Consider the following 21,660-nt stretch of genomic DNA (forward strand, 5'->3'; position numbering starts at 1 on the left):
GAAGGAAGAAATTCCGGCCAACATTCCGACGATCCGTCTCCACATCCCAATTTCACTCATCGAGAGCATGATTCCTATGGTTTTTATTGCAAATTCCACCATGTGTTTAGGCTAAACTCTCTATGTTGCTCCAAGTTGTAATCTAGGCTTTGTGTGGATGTTTCTACACTTTTGAACTCATGTGTTTGTTACCAACAATGTGCTCAATGTTTATACACTATGTTTTTGGCTAATAATGTAGTGTTGTTCTTTCCTTTGCTATTGTCTTTTTAACATAGTTTAGGAATGTTTGTTTGTTGGTATGCTATTGAATTAGAATTGTTCAGATGATAATTTGATAGTGGATTAAGTAGGTGATTATAGCAGATGTTTATTTCTCCAGCGCTTCCGCAGGAGTTTATAAACATTGAAAATTGGTTCATAGGTTATGTGTTCAGCTAATTGTGAACTACTCATCGTGTACATGTTCAGTGTATGTGATTAGGTTGATGTTTTAATCCCTTCATATGTTTCGTTGTATAGGTGTAGAACAATACAAGCTTAGTGAGCAACTTGGAGTGGCGTATTTTCTCATTTGAATAGTGTTTCTTTAGTTAACATGTAGCTTTATGTTGTCAACATCTTTCAAAACCAAAAAAATTAAATATTTATGCTACATCTTTTTAAGTTTTTAAGTTTTAAACAATCTTCTACCTCCCTGTGGATCGACACTTGAAATACTATTAACGACGCTGTAATCTTGCAGTATCGTAGTATTATTCGAGTTAATTAATTAAACTTGATATCTTGTAACTGAATCAGATACTCTAAAATACGCATCATTAGCCCTCCTCAATATAATGAGGAGTAACTAGTAAGAGTCATTGTGCGCAAGCTGGCTTTTTATGCTTTGTATACCACCACACTGTATGGCTGCTGCAGCTTCAACAAGCTAATAATTAATTCCAAAGCCCAACAAGCTGTACATAACCACAGATTTCTATCCCATTTTTTGGATCAACACAATTTAATACTCCTATGCATTTTGTTTGTTTTCTTTTTACTATATAGTACTCCCTTCGTCCTAGAGAAGTTGGCATACTTTGAAAATGACACGAAATTTTAGGAGGTTTTGTTTTATGTGTTAAATGGAGAGAGAAAATATAATTTTTATATTCATGTGAGAGAGAACTTTTTCCAAAAAGGAAAATGTGACATCTTTTGTGGGAAAAACTAAAAAGAAAAGTGTGCCATCTTTTATAGGACAGAGGGAGTATTCATTAAATGTGCTTCCAACCACCTGCATTGAGTTATACATTTGGAAACACATTTGTAGTGAGTAAGTACTATTATCAGTGTTCACTTCTATATGTTATGTGCTCTTAACATGTCACCACTGCACTTTTACTCCACCAAACTAGCTAAGTTTATGATTTGTCTTCTTTTTTTGGTTTTCTTTTGAGATAACAAGTTTAAATCCGTTCGCAAGTATTACTGCCATCATTTGTTGAGTTGGTTTGTATGATTGTATCTGACCTTAAATTTAATTAATAAATTCTTCGACTGCAATGCCAAGCATGGTGGTTATTCAACATTTGAACTTAAGCATCGGCACTTAAGCAAGTGATGCTAAAATGTGATGAACAAGCAGATATGTGATGAGAACCCATACTTGCTTTTCCAGATATGCAGAATCTTGCTGTTTTAGATTAGGCCAGTCATAGGCCAGCCATTCTCTCCCCTGCCACGTCAGCAACACTAAAAAATCCACCTGCCACATCAGATTTAGGCCAGCCATAGGTCAGCCGCAATAAAAATAATTCAAAATATACTACATTTACGGAATTAAAATTACGATTAAATTACGGAATTAAATTTACGACACATACACGGGAAAATTCATTAATTGCATTTAAAAAAGTTACATAGATAAAAAAAAATTACATGCATAATAAAGAAAAAAAAAAAAAACTATCGCCGTGCAATCCTCCGTGCCCACAACTCTTCAATTATATCATTTTGGAGTTGAATATGAGCATCCACTTGGCGCATGTTGGCAAATTCCCGAAGACGGCCGGCTTCATCGAGAGGTACCCCACGTCGTACACTAGGGGTGGCCGTTCCGTGGCTTGGACCGGCTTCATCGACACCGACCCAACTAGTCGGGCTTGTACGCCCTTCGTCTTTCGACGATCATGTTGTGAAGGATAATGCAGGCGTACATTATCCGGAAAACGCATCCGACATCCCACAAACGCGTTGGACCCTTAATTGCCGCCCATCGAGACCGGAGCACACCAAATGCGCGCTCCACGTCCTTGCGCGCCGACTCCCGTCGTTGCGCAAAGTAGGCCTTCTTTTCATCACTTGTTTGTCGGATCGTCTTCACAAAGACCGGCCACCGAGGGTATATCCCATCCGCCAAGTAGTAGCCCATATCATGCCGGTTGCCGTTGGCCACAAATGAGACGGCCGGACCGACGCCCTGGCACTTCTCGTTGAAGAGGGGAGACGAGTTCAGGACGCTGAGGCCGTTGTTCGACCCGGCTACCCCAAAATACGCATGCCGGATCCACATTCTGTAATCGCTACGGCCTCGAGGATTATCTTGGGGTTCTTTGACTTGTAGCCGGTCGTGTAGGCTCCCCTTCCAGGCAAGGACGCTTCTTCCACTCCCAATGCATACAATCTATGCCGCCTAACATCCCGGGAACCCATGCTTCTCCCCGTGCATCTGCATCACCTGATAATTTTCGGGAGTAGGGCTTCTCAAGGTACCGTCACCGAAAAATGCCGATCACGCCCCCACAAAACTCCTTCAGACATTTCAGTGCCGACGACTCACCGATGTGGAGGTACTCATCCCACATGTCCGCCGCGCCTCCATAGGCTAACTGCCTGATTGCCGCCGTGCACTTTTGAATAGGGGTGTGGTCGGGTCTGCCAACCGCATCGTGCCTGAAGCGGAAACACAGATATTGATGCTCTAATGCCCCAACGATACGCATAAACAACTCCATGCGCATTCTAAAACGCTCGTCGGAACATGTTGGCGGGAAACCGCGGGTTCTCTAAAAAGTAGTCGTCGTACAGCTTTGACTTGTAGCCGGTCGTGTAGGCCCCCTTCCAGGCAGTCGGACAGTTCTTCCACTCCCAATGCATACAATCTATGCTGCCTAACATCCCGGGGAACCCATGCTTCTCCCCAGGCATCCGCATCACCCGAGCACTTTGGGAGTAGGGCTTCTCAAGGTACCGGCTTCACCGAAATGCTCTTTTCGATCACGCCCCACAAAACTCCTTCGCACATTTTCTGTGGCCGACGACTCACCGATGTGGAGATATTGATGCTCTAATGCCCCAACGATGCGCATAAACAACTCCATGCGCATTCTAAAACGCCGCCGGAACATGTTGGCGGGAAACCGCGGGTTCTCTGAAAAGTAGTCGTCGTACAGCTGCTGATGTGCAACTACGTGATCCCGATCAATCCACGCTCAGTGGTGGACAACTCGTGGAGGGCGAGGTATCGCCCGCTGTTCCACCATACGCATGTACCGCTCCATCTCGCGGTTCATGTAGGCATTCATAGCCTCGTTCATCCTCCGTTCGTACTCCTCAGCATCCCCACCACTACCACCACCGCTACCACCCGCGTTACTCATCGCGCGATGATGCTCTTGTACAGAAAGTTAGAGAGAGAGAAAACTCGTTAAAACAAGTGGTGCAAATGAAAATGAAACGAAAATCGCGTTTATATAGGTTTGTAAAAAAAAAATAAAAAAAAATAAAAATCGGCGCTGGCCGATCGGGCAGCTACAATGGCGGCTAGCCGATCGGCTAGCGCATCGGCCAGCGCCCACCAATCGGCCAGCCCACGCCGATCGGCTGGCCGGTATACCGCTGGCCGCCTACAATGGTTCGGCTAGCCGATCGGCCAGCGCGAAGAATCGGCTAGCCGGTCGCTAGCCGACCATTGCGGATGCTCTTACAAGAACTCGACAAGCCTAAGCTAGAGCCTATACTTGATATTCATATACTGAAAGTTCCCGGTGAAGACAACAGTTAAGCTACAAATTAAAAAGGGTTCTCGATTTGCCAAATTTATTGCTCAAGACCACAGCACTACCTCGAAGATTTTCTACTGACCTTATACCAAGTAGGTTGTAAATATCTTCTTCAGCATATATATGAAAGATGTTATACAATCCCATTGAAAGAACAAATGCTTGGTAAGTAACTCTAATTTATCAAATTATAGCAAAGTTTGTCATCAGTTGGGGTGATCATACTGTGAGACTGCTACTCATAAGTGGCCATGTTATAAGTATAGTAAATTCCATGAGCTACTTTTACTATGTGAGGCTTCAGAATTGTCAATTCTGATCATGAGGTACAGTTATTACTAATGAGTTTATTTATTTTTTCTTTTGAATATACTCCAAATTCAGATGGCTTGATACAGATATTGTGAGAGTTGTGGAATCGTGAGAAATTTTTAGTGCTCCATTTTGCATTGTATTAAAATTCGTGCCAATAAAATTGGCAACGTTACAGCACATGGTGATGGGTATATTTTGTCGTATTTATCTCGTTAGGGGTATTTTCATATATAATTTCTACAATTTAATTTGCTCAAAATTGTGAAAAAACTATTGACTCGTCTTAGAGTCCATATATGCCCAAACAATTTATAAATAAAACTTTACAAATTAATGGTGTACAGTTCTCAAATACCTTTGGTCCATTTGAATTTTAATTAACTTTAAATGCATTAAATAATTGTCTTAAATCTCAAATTTACACTTATTCCATAAAGTTCAAAATGGCAAAATATTCACTACTCCTATTTTGTTTTAATTTTAAAAAGAGAACAACTAATTATTCGATGATAAAAGTAAATTACTCCCTATAAAGCATTATACTGAATTTGTTTATACTCCATAAAAGTAGTTATCATCATTTTACAAATCCTACTAATTCATAAACTTACTTAAGTGAGGAGCGGCATCCGACCTATCTTCACTGCTGCGCCGCCGGATTAGAATTTGATCTCATAGTTAGTGCAATCGAGAAGATGATACTGCTCAATGCTGGCTTACTCACTGGATTTTGAGTTTCATACAGCAATGGGGGAGAGTGCGGCTTACAAGGAATACGTCGCCGGTATGCTGGCTGGAGTTGCCACTGTCATTGTTGGTCATCCATTCGATACTGTCAAGGTCCCTCTATACCTCTATCTCTCTCTCATAATTTCCTTATTAGTTATTCGATTGTGTTTGTCTTCTGGATTGGAATCCTGGTGGATTGGATTTCGCGACTCAATTTCTGATGACTTGCTAGTTGAGAATGATCCTCTTGTAATTTTGTCCATTCAAGAGATTGGATAAAATCTGAGCTGAAAGAAATTAGTTAGCATATGTACTTCGTTTGCTTTGAACAAGTGGCCTGCTGCATTTTGATTTGTGAATGAGTTATTATAAGTTAGTTGATCTTCGTTTTCAAATTGCATAAATTCTAGTGACAACCTATTGATGATGGAGCGGAAGGTTGTCAAAGTTTAGGCACTTTACAGTATAAATGTTTGACCTGTGGCTGCTCTTTCATCATTAAAATCCCTTACTAAAAATATGTAGGAGTTTGGTTATCGTCGCAATATTGTTGGTGTTGAAATTGCGATTCCTATCAAGAATTTATATCAGTAGCATTTCCAATACCAAGCATTTTAGGCCAAAATTAATCACAGAAACTCTCTTTGTTGTGAATTTAACTTGCACTTCTGACTACCTTTTATGAGTGATTAAAGATACTTCATCAATTGTAGAAGAACCACCATTTTTTAGGAAAACTTGCGGGTATCTAATTTTTTTTGTCCTTGTCGATTTGTATTAGCAGGTGAAGCTGCAAAAATATAATACAGACGCTAATGGGATTAAGTACAGGAGTGGTTTGCATTGTACTACAAGAATATTGAAGACGGAAGGAGTATGCATCTTGACTCCTTGTGAGACCTTTGTTCGATGCACATTTTCATAGTTATTATTGAGTTTGCATGCTATGTGGCTGAAACTTCAGTTTTCTTTTTTTTTTTTCCTTGTGTTGATTTTCTTGTATTACTTTGTTTATGATGGTCATCAGGGTTATCTCAATCAGTGAAGTTTGTCCACCCAAATAAAATTCTTAGTGAACTCTGATTTTTTTTATCATAATGTCACCAAGTCATTTGTCATTTCAACTTCACTGCTTAGTATATCATGGTCTTATGTCATGTTCTAGTCTTTACTGCTATTTTGGCAGGTTAAAGGACTCTATCGTGGTGCAACGTCGTCTTTTGTTGGAATGGCCTTTGAAAGCTCACTTGCCTTTGGAATCTATTCCCAGACAAAACACTTTCTTCAGGTATATGTTGAATTCCACAGACATCGCCACCCTTCATGCTTTAGAGTTCTTTGATGCTGATGATACAGGAAAGTAGCTAAGTTATAACTTTACAGATTGCTTATACGAATGACATGCGTATTTGCTACTCCTCCCATGTTTAATTTTGACTTTTTGGGGTGCCTTTAAAGGGAAAACCAGAAAGTGGAAAGCCGCAGCTTCTTGCCATACTTCCTTCAGGAGCTTTTGCTGGAGGTTTTATTAGCTTTATACTTTGCCCATCTGAGCTGGTAAGGTAAATGAAAACCAAACCTTGGCATCTCTCTGTGAGCTGTTCACACCATTGGTGTGATTGTGGGATTTTCAGTGTAGAATGCAAGTGCAAGGTGCTGACTCGATCCTTCAAAGTTCAAGTCGATACAGCAGTCCTGTTGATTGTGCCCTTAAAACTGTTAAAAGCGAAGGGGTGAGAAATATGATAGTCAGTTGATATAATACAGTGAATTCCTGTCTAGCTGAGATCATTTCACTTCAGCTTACAGGCCTTTACCGTGGAGGAGGTGCCACGTTTTTTAGAGAATCTATTGGAAATGCTGTCTTCTTTAGCACTTATGAGTATGTGCGCTATTACATGCATAAATCACTCAGAGATGCCTCCTCTAATCTAACCCATGTGATTGATGTCGGAGTTGGGATTGTTAGTGGCGGCCTTGGTGGGATAGCCGTAAGTGTTCCAAGTAATTACTCCCTCCGTCCCATTGAAGATGACTCACTTTCCTTTTTGTCCCAACTAAGATGACCCATTACTTAAAATGGAAACACATTTATCTCTACTTTATTCCTCTCTCTTACTTTACTCTCTCCTCTTAACACACAAAATATAATTGCACAAAATCCCGTGCCGCCCAAGAAAGGGGTCATCTTCCTTGGGACGGAGGGAGTACAAAAGATTGACAGAATTGCTCTTTCTGACTATTGGCTTCACTTTTATGTCTTTCTGTATTTATCTGTAGATTCTGTACCATCCTTTTCTGCTTCTAACTTCTTCAATCATTTCTGCAAATGTTAGTGTTGGTCGGCTGTTCTGCCATTAGATGTTGCAAAGACCATAATTCAAACTTCACCGGAGAAGAACCATACAAGAAATCCAGTCCAGATTCTAGAATTGGTATGCAACAAGCTTCTTTTTAAGGTCTGCACAACATTAGCAATAAATTTCTGATTTTTCTCACTGATAGATTTATAGGAGAACTGGAATCAGAGGATGCTATACGGGGCTTGGTCCTACAATAGTTAGAGCATTTCCAGCTAATGCTTCTGCTATTGTCACATGGGAACTGGCTATGAAAATTCTGGGGATCAAGCGTGATTAACCACGGTGTCCATCGGAAGACATAATTGCTGATTCTGTTTCTGGTCACTCTAGAAGAGATGGCGATACTTTTTATCGGTACTCAGTTTGATTCCTTCAAGATTACTCCCAATCTGGCACAATAGTGTTGAAATGATCTGATGAAATAGACATAAATTATGATCCGGTCATACTTCGCTTATCAATGATTGGAGGTGGATTTGATGTATTGGATTTTTTTACTTACTTTGTATAATTTACAATTTGTTTCTCTCATCTGCTTTATTTATCCTTGATAAGGAACTCAGTGAGCTCTTGATTCAAGTCACACACAAACTATTTGAAGCTTACTTAATGTCTATGGATAAGAACATGTGCAGATTGCAGCACAGGCTGTATGGTTTTATGAGCATGGAATTTCTGATTTTTCACTTTTACTTGCTAGATTCTTTTACCATAACTTTTACATTGTTAATGAAGATTAATTGCTAGTATATTTTCTTTGAAAGATCTGTAGGCGTGGATGTATTTCCGAGTCTGTATCATGGTGTGATTTTGAATACTGGTTGCATCTCTTACTCAGGTTGTGCACTCATATGAACCAGTCACTGTTCTAGAATATAGTTGCCTAAATTTAACAATTTTGTGTTTGCATTTCAAATTATGTTTCCGTTAAAATTTTATACTTCCTATAGGCAGCCTGGTATAAATTTAAAAGTGTATTAGCTTGAAGTTGATATTCTTATGGTTGCACGCAGTTGCTGGTGACTGCTAGTATTTCTTCTCTGGATATCAGCCAGGACATTGAGGTATGCTTTATGATCTCTTATTTTCAGACATCACCTTTGGATGTATAAAAGCACTCAGGGAAATCTTAAAGACTTTAAGTCCTTGGTTTAATATCGAGGATCTATGTCTAAACTCAATTTCTGCAATTAAGCTTAGGAATATTTGTGATAAGATCTTGATCTTATAAGATAATTCCTTGGTTGTAGAAGTTAGGTAATTGATGGGTCTAAACGATCAAATTATAGATAAAGCCAGTCAAAGGAGGTTTAGCATTATTTTGGTAGCTTCCTTAGGTGGCATGATACATACATTGTTAATAAATACCAATCGAACCACAAGTACAAGAAACAGTTACAAAATATTTGACTCATACAGACTGAGCCGGTTCTTTGTTTAAAGAAATCCAGCAATTGACAGAAGATAGAGAGAACACTGAATCCTCAGAAGTAGGTCTGGTTTTATGGCATCCTCATTAATCTGGATTTAGTGAATTTGCCTTCTTCTATAGGCCAAATTATTTTGTTGCATCTCTTATCAGTGAGAATCACATGAACTCTTGCGTCGCCGCTCATTGTGTCCTGCCAAACGCCTGCGACAGCTTCTTTTAGCTTCATCAAACTCTGATAGTTCGTGAAACCTGCACATGTGGTGAGAGAGTGAATGCTGAACAGGATGCACATATCGTATCTTGTTGTCTTCATACATAGTATGGCTAAATTAGGCAACAGACCCTCCATGGCTAAATTGTTTTGGACTTGGGGAGTAAAGGGTTCCATGGCCCTGGAGGAACATTTATGTATCATAAAATTTTCTTTAATACATCCGTGTTAGATTTCATGGCTAACACGGATGTATTTCAAATAATTTTAACTATTCTCTGCAGAACTGTGGTCTTACTACCTAGATCCTTCTTCATATATTCTCCTCGTGACCTGCTTTCAATTGTATGAATTGAGCAATACATGATTTTCCATGATCCATACAATGAAAACTGAAACAAAAGCTCCCATTTTCCTATCTTTATGGTAAGTAAATATACATTGAACTCAACTTAATTGCAAATTTTAGGAACCAAACCTGCTACACTGCTGGCAGAAACGTTGTCTCAAGCCGTAGAGAAGAACCACTGCAGCCTTTGCATGAAACTCGCAAACTTTATGTCGACGATGGTAAGGCTTGGCGTCAGCCATATCAGCAGTGCAGTCTTCTGCCTGACAAGAACGCTGTGTTGATCCTCCTGTGCTAGATACTCTTCTTTTGGAGGGGGTCAGTGCTCCTTTTTTCTTGTTATCTTCTCCGGTATCTTCATCGCATTCACCTTCCTCGTCGAGTTCAGGTTCCTGGAGGATCCGCTTCCCTTCTTCCTTGCTGATTTCCATTCCTTTGCCGTAGAATCTTGGAGAGTGAATGCCCGAAGAATAGTAACCAAGTGAAGAAAGGTGAATAAGTCGAGCTTGACTGGTGGAAAAGAAGAGCAGAAATAGGCCAGGACCACAGGTACTGATGCCATCTTTTCTTTCTTTTTTCCTTGAATGCGTAGTCTAATTCTGTACAAAACAATATTTGGTGTTAAAGCATGCTAAAGTATGTGATGGTAGAGGGTCATTTGCAACTCTGTTTATGTAAAACATATATTTGAGTCCACTCTTAACTCTTCCAATAAAACTCTAAACTTCTTTCCATGTGACCCTACATCAATTTCTTGATATAAAGCTTGGAATGTCCTACTCATCTGCCTACACATGCATTTATCATGTTTTGCTGTACTTTTATATCTTATCTCTGCCAACCAAGAAACGGTTCAGACTCCAGAGATTGGTTTCTAAAGTATTTTCATGCCAAAGCTTTTGCTGAAGTGAGACGGTTAAATTTTGTGTACCTCACACGGCGGTTAATCCCATGTCACTGTTTTGATCAATTTCTAGCTTCCTCCCTGGGTTGGTTAGTAAACATAGAAAATGAAGATGTTATTGAGAAACAGCTTTTAGCCTTAAATCATTATAATATGCTGTTTTAGAAGTCACTCCACCCAGTAATGATTTTATTACTTGTTTTGGTGGTCATTGTCCAAGAGGGTCGGTTCCCACAATGTGGAGTATATTATTTAGATACTTGGCTGGAAAATGAGAAGTTCAATAATTGAAAATTTTACTCTCTGCTCATGTCCAGACACGTCTTATTCATCCAACTATTTCATTGAATTGTCACAGTAATTTTTTTTTTCCCACATGAAATTTTGCATACTGGGCAACCAATAAATTTGAAGCAAAGTGGGCACTCACTTACTAGGCTATTTTTGTGGGGAGTTTGTATTTAATGTCGTGGTGAAAATACAAGTATGCATTTTGTTAGGTCGTATAGTAACAGTGAAGAGTGTTTTATTTGGGTTGGTCCACATCTGTACGAGGACAGCTGTTTAGTGTTTGGCTTGTGGTTGGTACGTCCAAATGCTTTGATTTTTCTTTATAATCTGTCTGGGAGTTAGTTAATACTAATGAATTGGTTTAATTTAATTGGTTACCATGTTTCATTGAAATCATTGATACTAAGATCTGGTAAATATTCTGATCCAAATCCATCATTGAAAGACTAACACAAGTTTAGTAGTAATTTTTTTCCATGTTTCCTTTTTTTGGTTATTTAGTGACTTTTGAGCTTGTTTGCTTTAATATTTGTGCTCTGGTGGATAAATAGTTTTTTAGTTACTAAGCTGGCATACTTTTGATGCATAAAGAAATGGATTATATGAATAAATTGTATCCTCGAGGGTCTTTGAGTTGGTTGCTCATTTTAAATTAAATATGAGTACCAAATAAATTTTGCATAATGCATAAATAAATTTGGTAGTGGTTGCAACACTGAATGTTTATAATTAGAACAAATGTATTGCCGAGAGCCATGGTATTCTACCTTGCTTTATAGGTTGGGGTTGTTTTTCCTTTTAGTCTACACAAAATTCAAACGATTTAGCCCATCTTTATAGTAAATAGGATTTCATAAATTCCGTGTATTTTCTATAGGCCCAAATTGGATTTGGACTAGTTCATCAGATTCGTTTTAAGTTGGCATTCATTGGGCTGCAAGCTATGTTTTTTATTGGGATATGTAGGTTGGTCTCTCTCTCTCTCTCTCTCACACACACACACACACACACACTTGTTAGATTCGGAGGACCACAAATCCAGGATAGAGACTAGTGGTCCCTGTAGTTTGGCAACCAAATGGGTAGATTTATTAATTTTGTAGAAGTACCTTGAAATAAAAAAGATTATTCCATGTTGCGTCGAGTTAGGTCTAAATATAGCATTGAATAACCGGATTAGTGCTTAATCCCTACATTAATTGCCTATTCTATTCCAAAAAACATTCGCATTAGTAAGTTTCTACGCAAGGTTAGCTCCGAATATTTTTCTTCTATTTGTTTATATAAAAAAAACATTCCTTGAACAAACAATCTAACCGACTGGTCAATTTTGGCTGTTTCTTGCTTTCCTGTCGTAACTACCTCGTCCTCTTCTTTAATGCCAGAGTTGTTAGTTATAAATTAATTCTTTAACTCCGTTGTATTAATAATAACTTAATTACTACAAAATTAGTGAACGAATATTAAGATGACAACTTGGGAGATAATGTTTGTTGGCGACTGCCACTATCATAGCTATTTAGTGTGTTTCTTTGGTGCGATTTTGTCTACTTCCAATCTAAGTTAAAAGTATTATTGCAGAAAATCTTCATATGAAGTGCGCTGCAACTATGCATGCGTGTGACCCCACATGAAAAATTCCCCATCTTTTCATTCAAATATATATATTCTCTTCTTTTATTAGACCGCTGTTTGAGTTTGACATTTTGCCAAATTTCGAATGTTTTAGACTTTATAGCCGTGAATAAAGAAATTGTGTACTAGTCAAAATAAAGATACACTAGAGAATAGAATAAACAATTAGCAAGCATGGTAAAACTAACTGTGATTGGTTGGGTTATAATCTAATAAATTTGGATTTACTTTTCCATTTGCTAGGATTTGAAGTTCAATCCACTTAAACAGTAAAAAGATGAGTGGGATGAAAAAGAACTTAAGATCTATATATACTATAGTGCATGTCACTCGATGATAACCAAATTCGGGATGCAAGTATTTGTTAAAGAAGACAGAATAGCAGATAGTTTGATTTGATCTCTCTACCACTCTATTTACGGATTATTTGCCAAATAGTTTTTGTACTTATTATCTTTTTTTTTGTTTTTTCCTCTTTTGCTCCTGACATTGAAATGAAGGCACTTCTTGTTTGATAATCATTTCGAAAGGAAAAACAAGATGATAAATTGATGACATTCTTCTGTTTAAATGATCATAAATTAATATTAAATCTGTATGTTTTGTCTCTCACGTTTGTTCAAGGCTTACACATCTCTTATGGTTTAAGGTTTTGAAGTCATTTGCATTATAATGTTGTCTGTAAGTAAATCTTAATTTGTGATAATATAAATAGCCAAGAAGAGACATCCAAATACTCCCTCCGTCCCACAAAGATTGTCCCATTTTTCCATTTCCATCCGTCCCACAAAGTTTGTCCCATTTCACTTTTACTATATTTGGTAGTGGACCACATATTCCACCAACTCATTCCTACTCACATTTTATTATAAAACTAATATACTTTAAAAGTGGGACCCACATCCCACCAACTTTTTCAACTCACTTTTAATTACATTTCTTAAAACCCGTGTCTGGTCAAAGTGGGACTATCATTGTGGGACAGAGGGAGTATAATACTAGTAAAAATCAATGTTCATGGAATTGAAGTAGTTGAGTTGGTATATAGGAGTGGAGGGGCCTTTCTCTCCATGCCAATGCTTAATATGGTCGAAGCATGTGGACTGCCTTTGACCAATGCACTAATCCATGCCATAATTCAAATTTGAGATGTTAGGTAGTGGTGGGTGTGAGTTGTGAGTCAGCCAACGTGCCACATTTCTTTTCATTTTATTCTACTAGCTAGACCAGAATTAAGTCTCAACGGCTGCTATTCGAATTGTGTTTTAATTAGTACTCCTACTTGTGAATTAATTTATGAGGGACTCACTAAAATTCTTGAGGCAAAACCGATTGTATCGAAAGATTTAAGTAATTAAGTGATGTATGATGTAGAGAAAATAGAAATGATTGGGGAGCACATGGGCGTGGGAGAGAGTTTGGTCCCGCAAATTACAAAGGGAAAAGAAATGAGTGTTGGCCAATTTTGGGGAATCTATCTTGTCACTTTGCCAGCCATGGTGGCTAATCACTGCCTTTGGCCCCTCTTCCCATCTCTCATTACCAACACTCTTTCTCTATCTCCACATGTCTACCCTCTTTTATCTCATAAAAATATCACAAATATATTCAACTTAGCCAAAGAATATCGATGTTTAGTTAAGATTTTATCATGTGTTCTAGATATTGAAAAAGAATTGCTATTCAAAATTGCCATTTACCTTGAAGCCTATTGAACTTTTCGAAAATTGAGATAAAAGAAATAAATACTGGCCTATAGAAGATTAGCAGCAGCATTTTGTAACATTGAGCAAGAATCGAGGATGAAAGTGTGAGGAACAACTCGAGTCTGGAACTACTTTAGCAGCGAAGATTCTTCATTGGGAATTGGAAGTCCAGAACAACTCCATGCAAAAAATATTCAAGTTTTTCACTAATGGAATATTATAATTAAATACGATTGGCCATATTTAACAGAAAGAATACAATTTATAAATAATCAAAGAGTCCAATTTTCCTAAACCAATGGGTACAAATATTTTTATCATGCATGTACCAAAATTGAGTTTCGTGGGTTTGAAGAGGTCATACAAATATACTCCTAGAAAAACACTCTTTCATTTTGGCTAGCTAGAAAAATACCTAAAGTCATAATAAGACATGGAAGGAAAAGGACTACATTGCCCATGTGCTGGATTTGCTTTGCATAATTGCCTCATTAAAATGATCATTGGCTAATTAATAGTACTCCATGGAACAAAAACTTGCACACAAAACAGAATACAACCTTTTAGTTATATAAGATCCAAAAAAAAAAGTTCAACCCGTCAATTGTAAAGTATGTGGTGGATTAATTTATACTACTGGATTACATATTATTACTATTACTTTTATTTAATCAATCAAAGTAAATGCTCCTTTGTAATTTATGGTCATTAAGAAATTATGTACTACTACCATTTATCTTATACGGTACAAGCCACATTGATCTTCATGAAGGGTGGGTGTCATATTATTGCATATAAATAACACAAGATTCATCCCTTGTTTAATAATTATATGCATATATGCTGTAGAGAAGTTAACACAAAAAATTCCCATGATCAACATGTAAATATGGATGAGTAATTAAAAAGTGTTAATCTGTAAACCAAAACATAATAAAAGAAAAGCAATTGTACTTAGGTATAAATATAATGATGGAATAGTTAGGAGAATGAGAAAATCTCTAGGGGTACTACAAAATCTGTTGGTTGAATTCTCACAGCTTTTGGTTTTTAATTGAAGATGAGCTGCCACCACATGGGACCTCGTGCTTATGTTATACAGTATATGCTCTTCTTCATAATCTAAAACCCCCATATCCTTAATTTTTCTTTACCCTTTTTATAAAGAGAGAGAGAGAGAGAGAGATGTCTTGTAACACATACTATATCAGTCGAATTGAATTAATGAAAGCATCAACATCAAGTGAAATAACGTTATCTTTGGTAAATATGATTAATTAGTTTTGGCTTTTTATTGTGAGAAAATAGGGTTGACGATGCAGTGAATAATAAAGCATAGTCAATGTACATATATATGGGTACGAATTAGATGTAGACATCCACCACTCACATGTGGTCCATTTCTCTCTTTGGATTTTGGTGTCCGATTTCCTAATAGTTTTTAATTATTAAATATATGAGAGACAAGTCTCTGCAAAGTTGGATCAATTCTTCCTTTGTTATTTCCTGTCACACTCGGCTTTATTTAAAGACGTGAAAGACTCACTTAATTTGCAATAGGGAAATTACAACTCCCCCCTTAGTTTTGTAGCACATGCGATCAAATCAACTCATAATGTTTTTTTTTTCCAAATAGTATTTTCTTTTTAACTATTGCATGTCGTACAAATTGAAATAAAATCCCCCTATGCCAGCTTTTTTAACAGATTAACAATACAAACCAACCTAGTCGAAAAATCAAGTTATACATACATACGTAATTTACATTGTTCAATAATAAAGTCATTCGCAGTAATTTTGTATATATGAATATGACTAGAATTTGATATATTAACCTCGAAATTCTACATATTAGTATTTTTTATTTTTGGTTATAATGAGCTCTTCTACAACAGAATATCTGAACCATATCCCCATTAAAGTTTCCATAAAAAATACTAGGAAAATATTATGTAGCATTAATTTAGTAAGTAAGATTAAGAGTATTGTTATAATAGTAATAGGAAGGAATAAGTGGGATTTGCTGGTTCCAGCATGGTGTTTGGAGCCCTGGGATTCCCTATCTCTGTCTCTTATCTGTATCACCAATTGCGGGAATGTGAGTGACTAACATAGCTGTGTCTACTATGCATACTATATTCTACATTTATGCATTGGATATTTGGCATTGCGTTGGGTTTTGCAAATTCCATGGAAATTGTTCTCTAGTTTATTCAACATTCTTGAACTTCTCGAGATTTATGCCTTTATTTCTCTGTCCTCTTCCTCGCTAAGAATGTCGCCCTACACTCCCTACTTGCACCTACATTCCCTATCTTACTACTAGTATTTTAAATTATTTTATTCTTCAATCAAGTATTGCAAATTACAAGTTTGTTTACATACAGTGGAGTACTATTTTTTTGGTTTGTAATGAATCAATTAATAGCGATAAGATAAGAAAATTATCTAATTTCTCGAGAAGATGAATATACATATGCTATATTGGTCTTTCAAAATAACCACTTGGTTAGTACTCCCTCCGTCTCCGATTAAGAGTCATACTTTGATCGGGCACGAGTTTTAAGAAATGTAAAGAAAAGTTGGTTGAAAAAGTTAGTGGAATGTGAGACCCATTTTTTTATATTGGTTTTATAATAAAACGTGAGTGAATTGAGTTAGTGGAATGTGAGACCTACTTACTATTTATGGTAAAAAATGAAGTGTGACTCTTAATTGGGGACGGATCGAAATAGAAAATTGTGACACTTAATCAGGGACATAGGGAATAGGGAGTACATGAGTAGCTACTTATTAAATTGAAAAGAATTGAAAAATAATTACTCTTGCAGTTTCACTCTTAGTTCACGTCCAATAATATACTCCGTATTTTGTGAATTGTTATTAAAATAAATAGGTCAATTCATGGCCTATTATTAGCCTTGAGTTTTTAATTTAAAAGCAATTAAAACAGTACTTTAACCCCAAATAAAATAGCTATTGTGTTTATATTCTCACCTTTATAACAAATTTTTTTTACCTTTTATAGTATAATAATAGCTATTTTGATATATTAACACCATTTACTATGGAGAGGGAGTCAGGGAGAGAGACATTACAAAAAAAACATACTATGACAAGAATAAAATTTCGAAAAGGCTAATTTTGAAATATATAAGGGCGACTAATAAATTCAAATATGATGAGCCAAAAGGATTAATTTGTAATAATTGTGGTTAAGTGCAAAAAAGTGTTAAAGTAATCGAAGTGATGGTCTCATTCACGTGAAACTAATTAATTAAGTATTGAATGAAGGGAATTAAATTAAAATGTTGTTGAACAACATTTCCACCCTCGTCAACTCAACGAGCTAGCTGAGGTCTTGACACCCTTTGGTTTCACTTTCACCTGCTCTTTGTCTTGATACTCTTTGGCTTCTACGGATTCCACTTTGTGTGAAATTGAAGACCAAAAATGCTAGGAAACTGTGACAACAACAACAACAACAACATCATCTCTTCCACCACTAACCAATGGCCACAGGTTGCCTCTCTCTCTCTCTCTCTCTCTCTCATTGTCTCAATTATTACACTAGCAAAGATGACCCCATCTTTTGTTTTATAGCTTTTGTCCAAGAATATCCCAATTGTGTTGTTAATTTTTACCCTAAAAGCACCCCATCTCCAACTCTTTCCTTCTCTTTGTTTCCTCAGAATCAGATAATACTGGATGATCACAAAACTTTGATGGCTTCATCATCAGCTACTAATAAAGTGATGGCCGCCGACAAGCCTAATCCAGCTGATCATCACCCCCACCCTCCTCTCAAGTGCCCTCGCTGCGATTCCTCCAATACCAAATTCTGTTACTACAACAACTACAGCTTGTCTCAGCCTCGCCACTTCTGCAAAGCCTGCAAGCGCTACTGGACCAGAGGCGGCACCCTCCGCAACGTCCCCGTTGGTGGAGGCTGCCGCAAGAACAAGCGCCCCAAGCGCCACTCCTCCTCCTCCTCCTCCTCCGCTACCACCTCCTCCACCTCCCACCCCCAGATAGATCTCCCTCCACCTCCTTCCAACCATATCCAAAACCCTTTGTTTTACGGCCTTAATAACCCTAATCCACTCGAGCTCAACTTCCCCTTTTCCGGTTTTAGGGTTTCCCCGCAAATCAACAGCCTCGGCTTAGGGTTTTCACCCGAACCTCCCACTAACGGCTTCAAGCCCATCCAAAACAACTCTATCTTCTTCGGCTCTTCCTCATCAATGGCGTCTTTGATCCAGTATGACGACCCGGGTATAATGGATAAGCAAATGAAAGCGGAAGGAGAGCACAGAATGGTTTGGAACCCAAACCCCAACCCCAACCAGAATCCGAACCAAAACACAAACCCTATCGATCAGATTAACTCTTCTGATCCTTCTTCACTAGTTTGGAACACAAGCAGCTTGGGAGCTTGGTTCGACCCTTCAACCTCCGTTCCATCTCTCATCTAGAACCTTCCATTCATCTTCATTTTAATCTCTCTCTTTAATCATTCATTAACTGATTGGGTGGTCTTTCTTTTTTAGGTATAGCCTTCTTCTTTTTCTTTTTCTTTTTTTAAATTTTCTTAAATTCCGCTATTGATGAAGAAGGAGGGTATTAGGATCGGAGCGATCATGTCAGCAGCAAGAAAATTCAGCCTGCTTTATTTTTTTACATGGAAGGCTATATTGCGCTGAGAGGAACCTCGGATCCTCTTCTTCTTGTTCCAACACATGGAAAAGGTTTCTTATTCAAACACATTGTTATCACTTTGATTTGATGGGATTATGAATAGGTAAACCTTAATTTATATATGTATATATATTATCGTCACATTGGTTTAATTTTCTTCTTTTTTATTGGTGTATTTGTTTAGTTTGTGTATCAGGTTTTTGGAATTGGGGTTTACTTTGGATTAATACATTTACATCTTGGAAAATTGTTTGTATTTCTTCAAGAATTTGTTGATTTTCGGTTTTGGGGAACTGGTCTACAAGAGACAGAGAGAGATTAATATTGTTGTTATTTCATTTTCAGCTCTAACGTATCTATACATATCTGCATTCTGTTAATTCACACAATAATCTTTCTTTTTTCCTGGTAATTTGAGTACTTGGGGAGATTTACTGAAATTTGCATTTAATTGTTGTGACGTTACCCTTGTTTAAATTACGTATTGGTAAAGAGATTTACAAACATTTTAGCATGCCTAATTGAAATCGGAATAAAAGTTATGGAATTCTCAGCCCATGTAACTTTTTACCTCATATTCTAGCATCCATAAGATGCTCAAGTAAAGGTGACAATGAGATTCACTACTGTTTGACTTTCATGTTAATTTTGATTCACTTTGTTAATAAATGTAATGTAGTATACTTTTATGTATAATAAAGAGATACAGTATTACTTTATCTCATGCCAAGGCAATCCATAAACACCACTTTTTTTGGTCCAAATTAACATTTTCAATTTTGTTTTATTAATTTACATTTATTTTTACGCTTACAAAATTGTCAAATGAATAAATGATAGTAGTAATTGAGTGTGGGTTACTCAATCTATGTAGGAAGCACACTATTAATGCAACCTAGATGAAATTTTCAATACTACCATTTCAAATATATATATAAAGTCTCATGTTTTTTTCTGAGTGGAGATGTTTCATGTTCAAATCCTGGATTTCCATTTTCATGTTTTTTGCCCATCAATGCTATTGCATTATTTGTCAAATTAAACGAAAATCCTATATATACTACCCATTGAGGTAGTCCCTCCACATATGAATTGAATATTTTGGGTAATTATGGACAAATACGTAAAAAGAAAGTGATATGTCGAAAAACATAATAAAAGTCTTGCCCATATATCTCTATATCTAGAAAAAGAAACACGCATGCAAAAATAGATTTTTTGTGTTCTACACCAATTATGCTCAAATGCACATGGGAGTACTACTGCGACGTGTAGCAGATAATTTCTCAAATATTATTGGGCTGCGCCGCTGCACCTGTTTATTAGACTGGGCCGCTTCAAAATTTACTGGTATAGAATGATTAGAACAACTTTATTGGGCCTTCATTTGGTTAGTTTGGGCCCATATTTATTTTGAGGCAAATAGTTTTTACGTAAGCATAGTACAGTATAAAGAATAGTAGTATAAGTTACAACCTACACTCATTAAAAGAGGGGCAATTGCCCCACCTCATATTTTCATATGTAAATTTGCCCATCTCTCTACAAATTTCTGGTTCCACCAGTATATTATTGATTCAGATTATTCAAATTAATTTAAAAATTATATTTAGAACATTACTTCGATATTAACATGTCTTACTAACTACAAATATGTCCATCTTTTCGCATTAATCAGAAATTCAATGTGAAAAAATAGCAAAAAGTGTTGGAAAGACAACTTGAAGTATCCAAGAATGTGGGGAAGAGAAAGTATGAAGTTCCAACTCATTGGAAAGAGGATATAGCATTTATAATGTAGAGTCCCAATAGTCTAGTCCCTATGTATATTTGCCCTATAAATACCAATGTACAATGTATCAAAAAACACAATTCAGTGAATAAACAATCTTCTCCAATGTTCAATATCTGATTATTCAACATGGTATCAGAGCAATGTTTCGATCCTAGTTTTTTCAATCCAAAATCAGGAAACACCTTTTTCGAACTCAGAATTTTTTTTTCATCATCGTTCAGTACCATTACAGCCCTCTGGCCAAGATCCAGCAATATACAACTCCTTTTTTTTTCCAATCTCAAACCTGCAAACCAAAATCAAGTGAGAATCCAATTCAAATGGCCAAATCAATTGAATCAGTTTCAATAGGATTCAAACTCGATGGAAAAAACTTCCCTATTTGGTCCAAACTCATGCTCGTTGCCGTCGGCAGCCGAGACAAACTGGACCATCTTGAGGGGGATGCCATTCCTCCCAAATCTGACGATCCAAAATTCAAAGAATGGCAGGCTGCTGACTACACGGTGTTCTCATGGCTGATCCAAAACATGGAGCCCCGGCTAGTCATACAGTTTGCCCAACATCAGACGGCCAAGGCCATGTGGAAGAGCTTGGTCACAACCTTCGGCGTGAGAGCCGATCGAGTCCAAATCTATGATCTCGAAATGACAACAATCAAGACGATTCAAGGAGATAACACACTCGAGTTCTACTGGGGAGAACTCCAGAAACACTGGATCAATTTCGATGCAAGAAAACCATGTCCCTACACCTGTTGTGACAAGGGAATCGAAATTTACATGAAGGAGACGAATATTCAAAGGTTACACCAGTTTCTCGGTGGCCTCAACGACAAGTACGACAGCCTCCGGAGAGAAATTCTCAAACTTGGGGATGACACAACAGCCGAGGAAGCTTTTGGCATCGTCAAACAAGAAGAAGGGCGGACTGCGGTTTGGAAGCCATCGGTCAACCCGACTACTGACTCAGGGGAGGCCGGAATTGGAGCCGGTTTTGGAGCCCGATTCAGGCAACCGCCGCCACCCGCTCAGAACCGAACACCCGCACCACCACACACCCGCGACCAGCAACCACCACAACCACATGGATACACCCAGAATCGTCCAGCAAAAATCGAAAAATCCAAGCTTTACTGTACACACTGTGGTATGAACAAACACACAATGGAGACATGCTTCAAACG

The 21,660-nt window shown here is 37.5% G+C and overlaps 3 protein-coding genes across 13 annotated transcripts; 2 read left to right on the top strand and 1 right to left on the bottom strand.

Moving 5' to 3' along the window:
* The first annotated feature begins 4,967 nt into the window (after positions 1–4,967).
* On the top strand, positions 4,968–10,177 carry LOC125201850 (mitochondrial arginine transporter BAC1-like). Of its 10 annotated transcripts, none has more exons than XM_048100123.1 (11): positions 4,968–5,201; positions 5,875–5,964; positions 6,256–6,378; positions 6,549–6,652; positions 6,730–6,823; positions 6,893–7,094; positions 7,427–7,525; positions 7,604–7,807; positions 8,218–8,291; positions 8,467–8,517; positions 9,566–10,177. In XM_048100123.1, exons 1-8 carry the CDS (start codon positions 5,070–5,072, stop codon positions 7,648–7,650), a joined length of 891 nt encoding a protein of 296 aa, XP_047956080.1. In that variant the 5' UTR covers positions 4,968–5,069; the 3' UTR covers positions 7,651–7,807; positions 8,218–8,291; positions 8,467–8,517; positions 9,566–10,177. The 10 variants fall into 10 exon arrangements, with proteins under 10 accessions (XP_047956080.1, XP_047956077.1, XP_047956076.1 ...); XM_048100120.1 differs by having other exon boundaries at positions 6,893–7,081; positions 7,596–7,807; XM_048100119.1 differs by lacking the exon at positions 8,218–8,291 and having other exon boundaries at positions 6,893–7,081; positions 7,596–7,807; positions 9,566–9,763; positions 9,834–10,177.
* Positions 8,741–9,876, bottom strand: LOC125201852 (squamosa promoter-binding protein 1-like). The gene is made up of 2 exons (XM_048100126.1): positions 9,575–9,876; positions 8,741–9,134 (listed from the first exon to the last, which is right to left on the bottom strand). The coding sequence occupies exons 1-2, from the start codon at positions 9,874–9,876 to the stop codon at positions 9,032–9,034; spliced, it is 405 nt and encodes a 134-aa protein (XP_047956083.1). The 3' UTR covers positions 8,741–9,031.
* A 7,161-nt stretch (positions 10,178–17,338) lies between the features above and the next one.
* On the top strand, positions 17,339–19,063 carry LOC125207032 (dof zinc finger protein DOF1.4). 2 transcript variants are annotated; one of them, XR_007173920.1, is made up of 3 exons: positions 17,339–17,503; positions 17,674–18,531; positions 18,609–19,063. XR_007173920.1 is itself a non-coding variant. In XM_048106243.1 (2 exons), exons 1-2 carry the CDS (start codon positions 17,435–17,437, stop codon positions 18,454–18,456), a joined length of 852 nt encoding a protein of 283 aa, XP_047962200.1. In that variant the 5' UTR covers positions 17,339–17,434; the 3' UTR covers positions 18,457–19,063. The 2 variants fall into 2 exon arrangements, 1 of the variants encoding a protein (XP_047962200.1); XM_048106243.1 differs by having other exon boundaries at positions 17,674–19,063.
* The last annotated feature ends 2,597 nt before the right edge of the window (positions 19,064–21,660 follow it).

Source organism: Salvia hispanica, chromosome 1 (genome assembly GCF_023119035.1).
Source record: "Salvia hispanica cultivar TCC Black 2014 chromosome 1, UniMelb_Shisp_WGS_1.0, whole genome shotgun sequence".
Lineage (NCBI taxonomy): Eukaryota > Viridiplantae > Streptophyta > Magnoliopsida > Lamiales > Lamiaceae > Salvia > Salvia hispanica.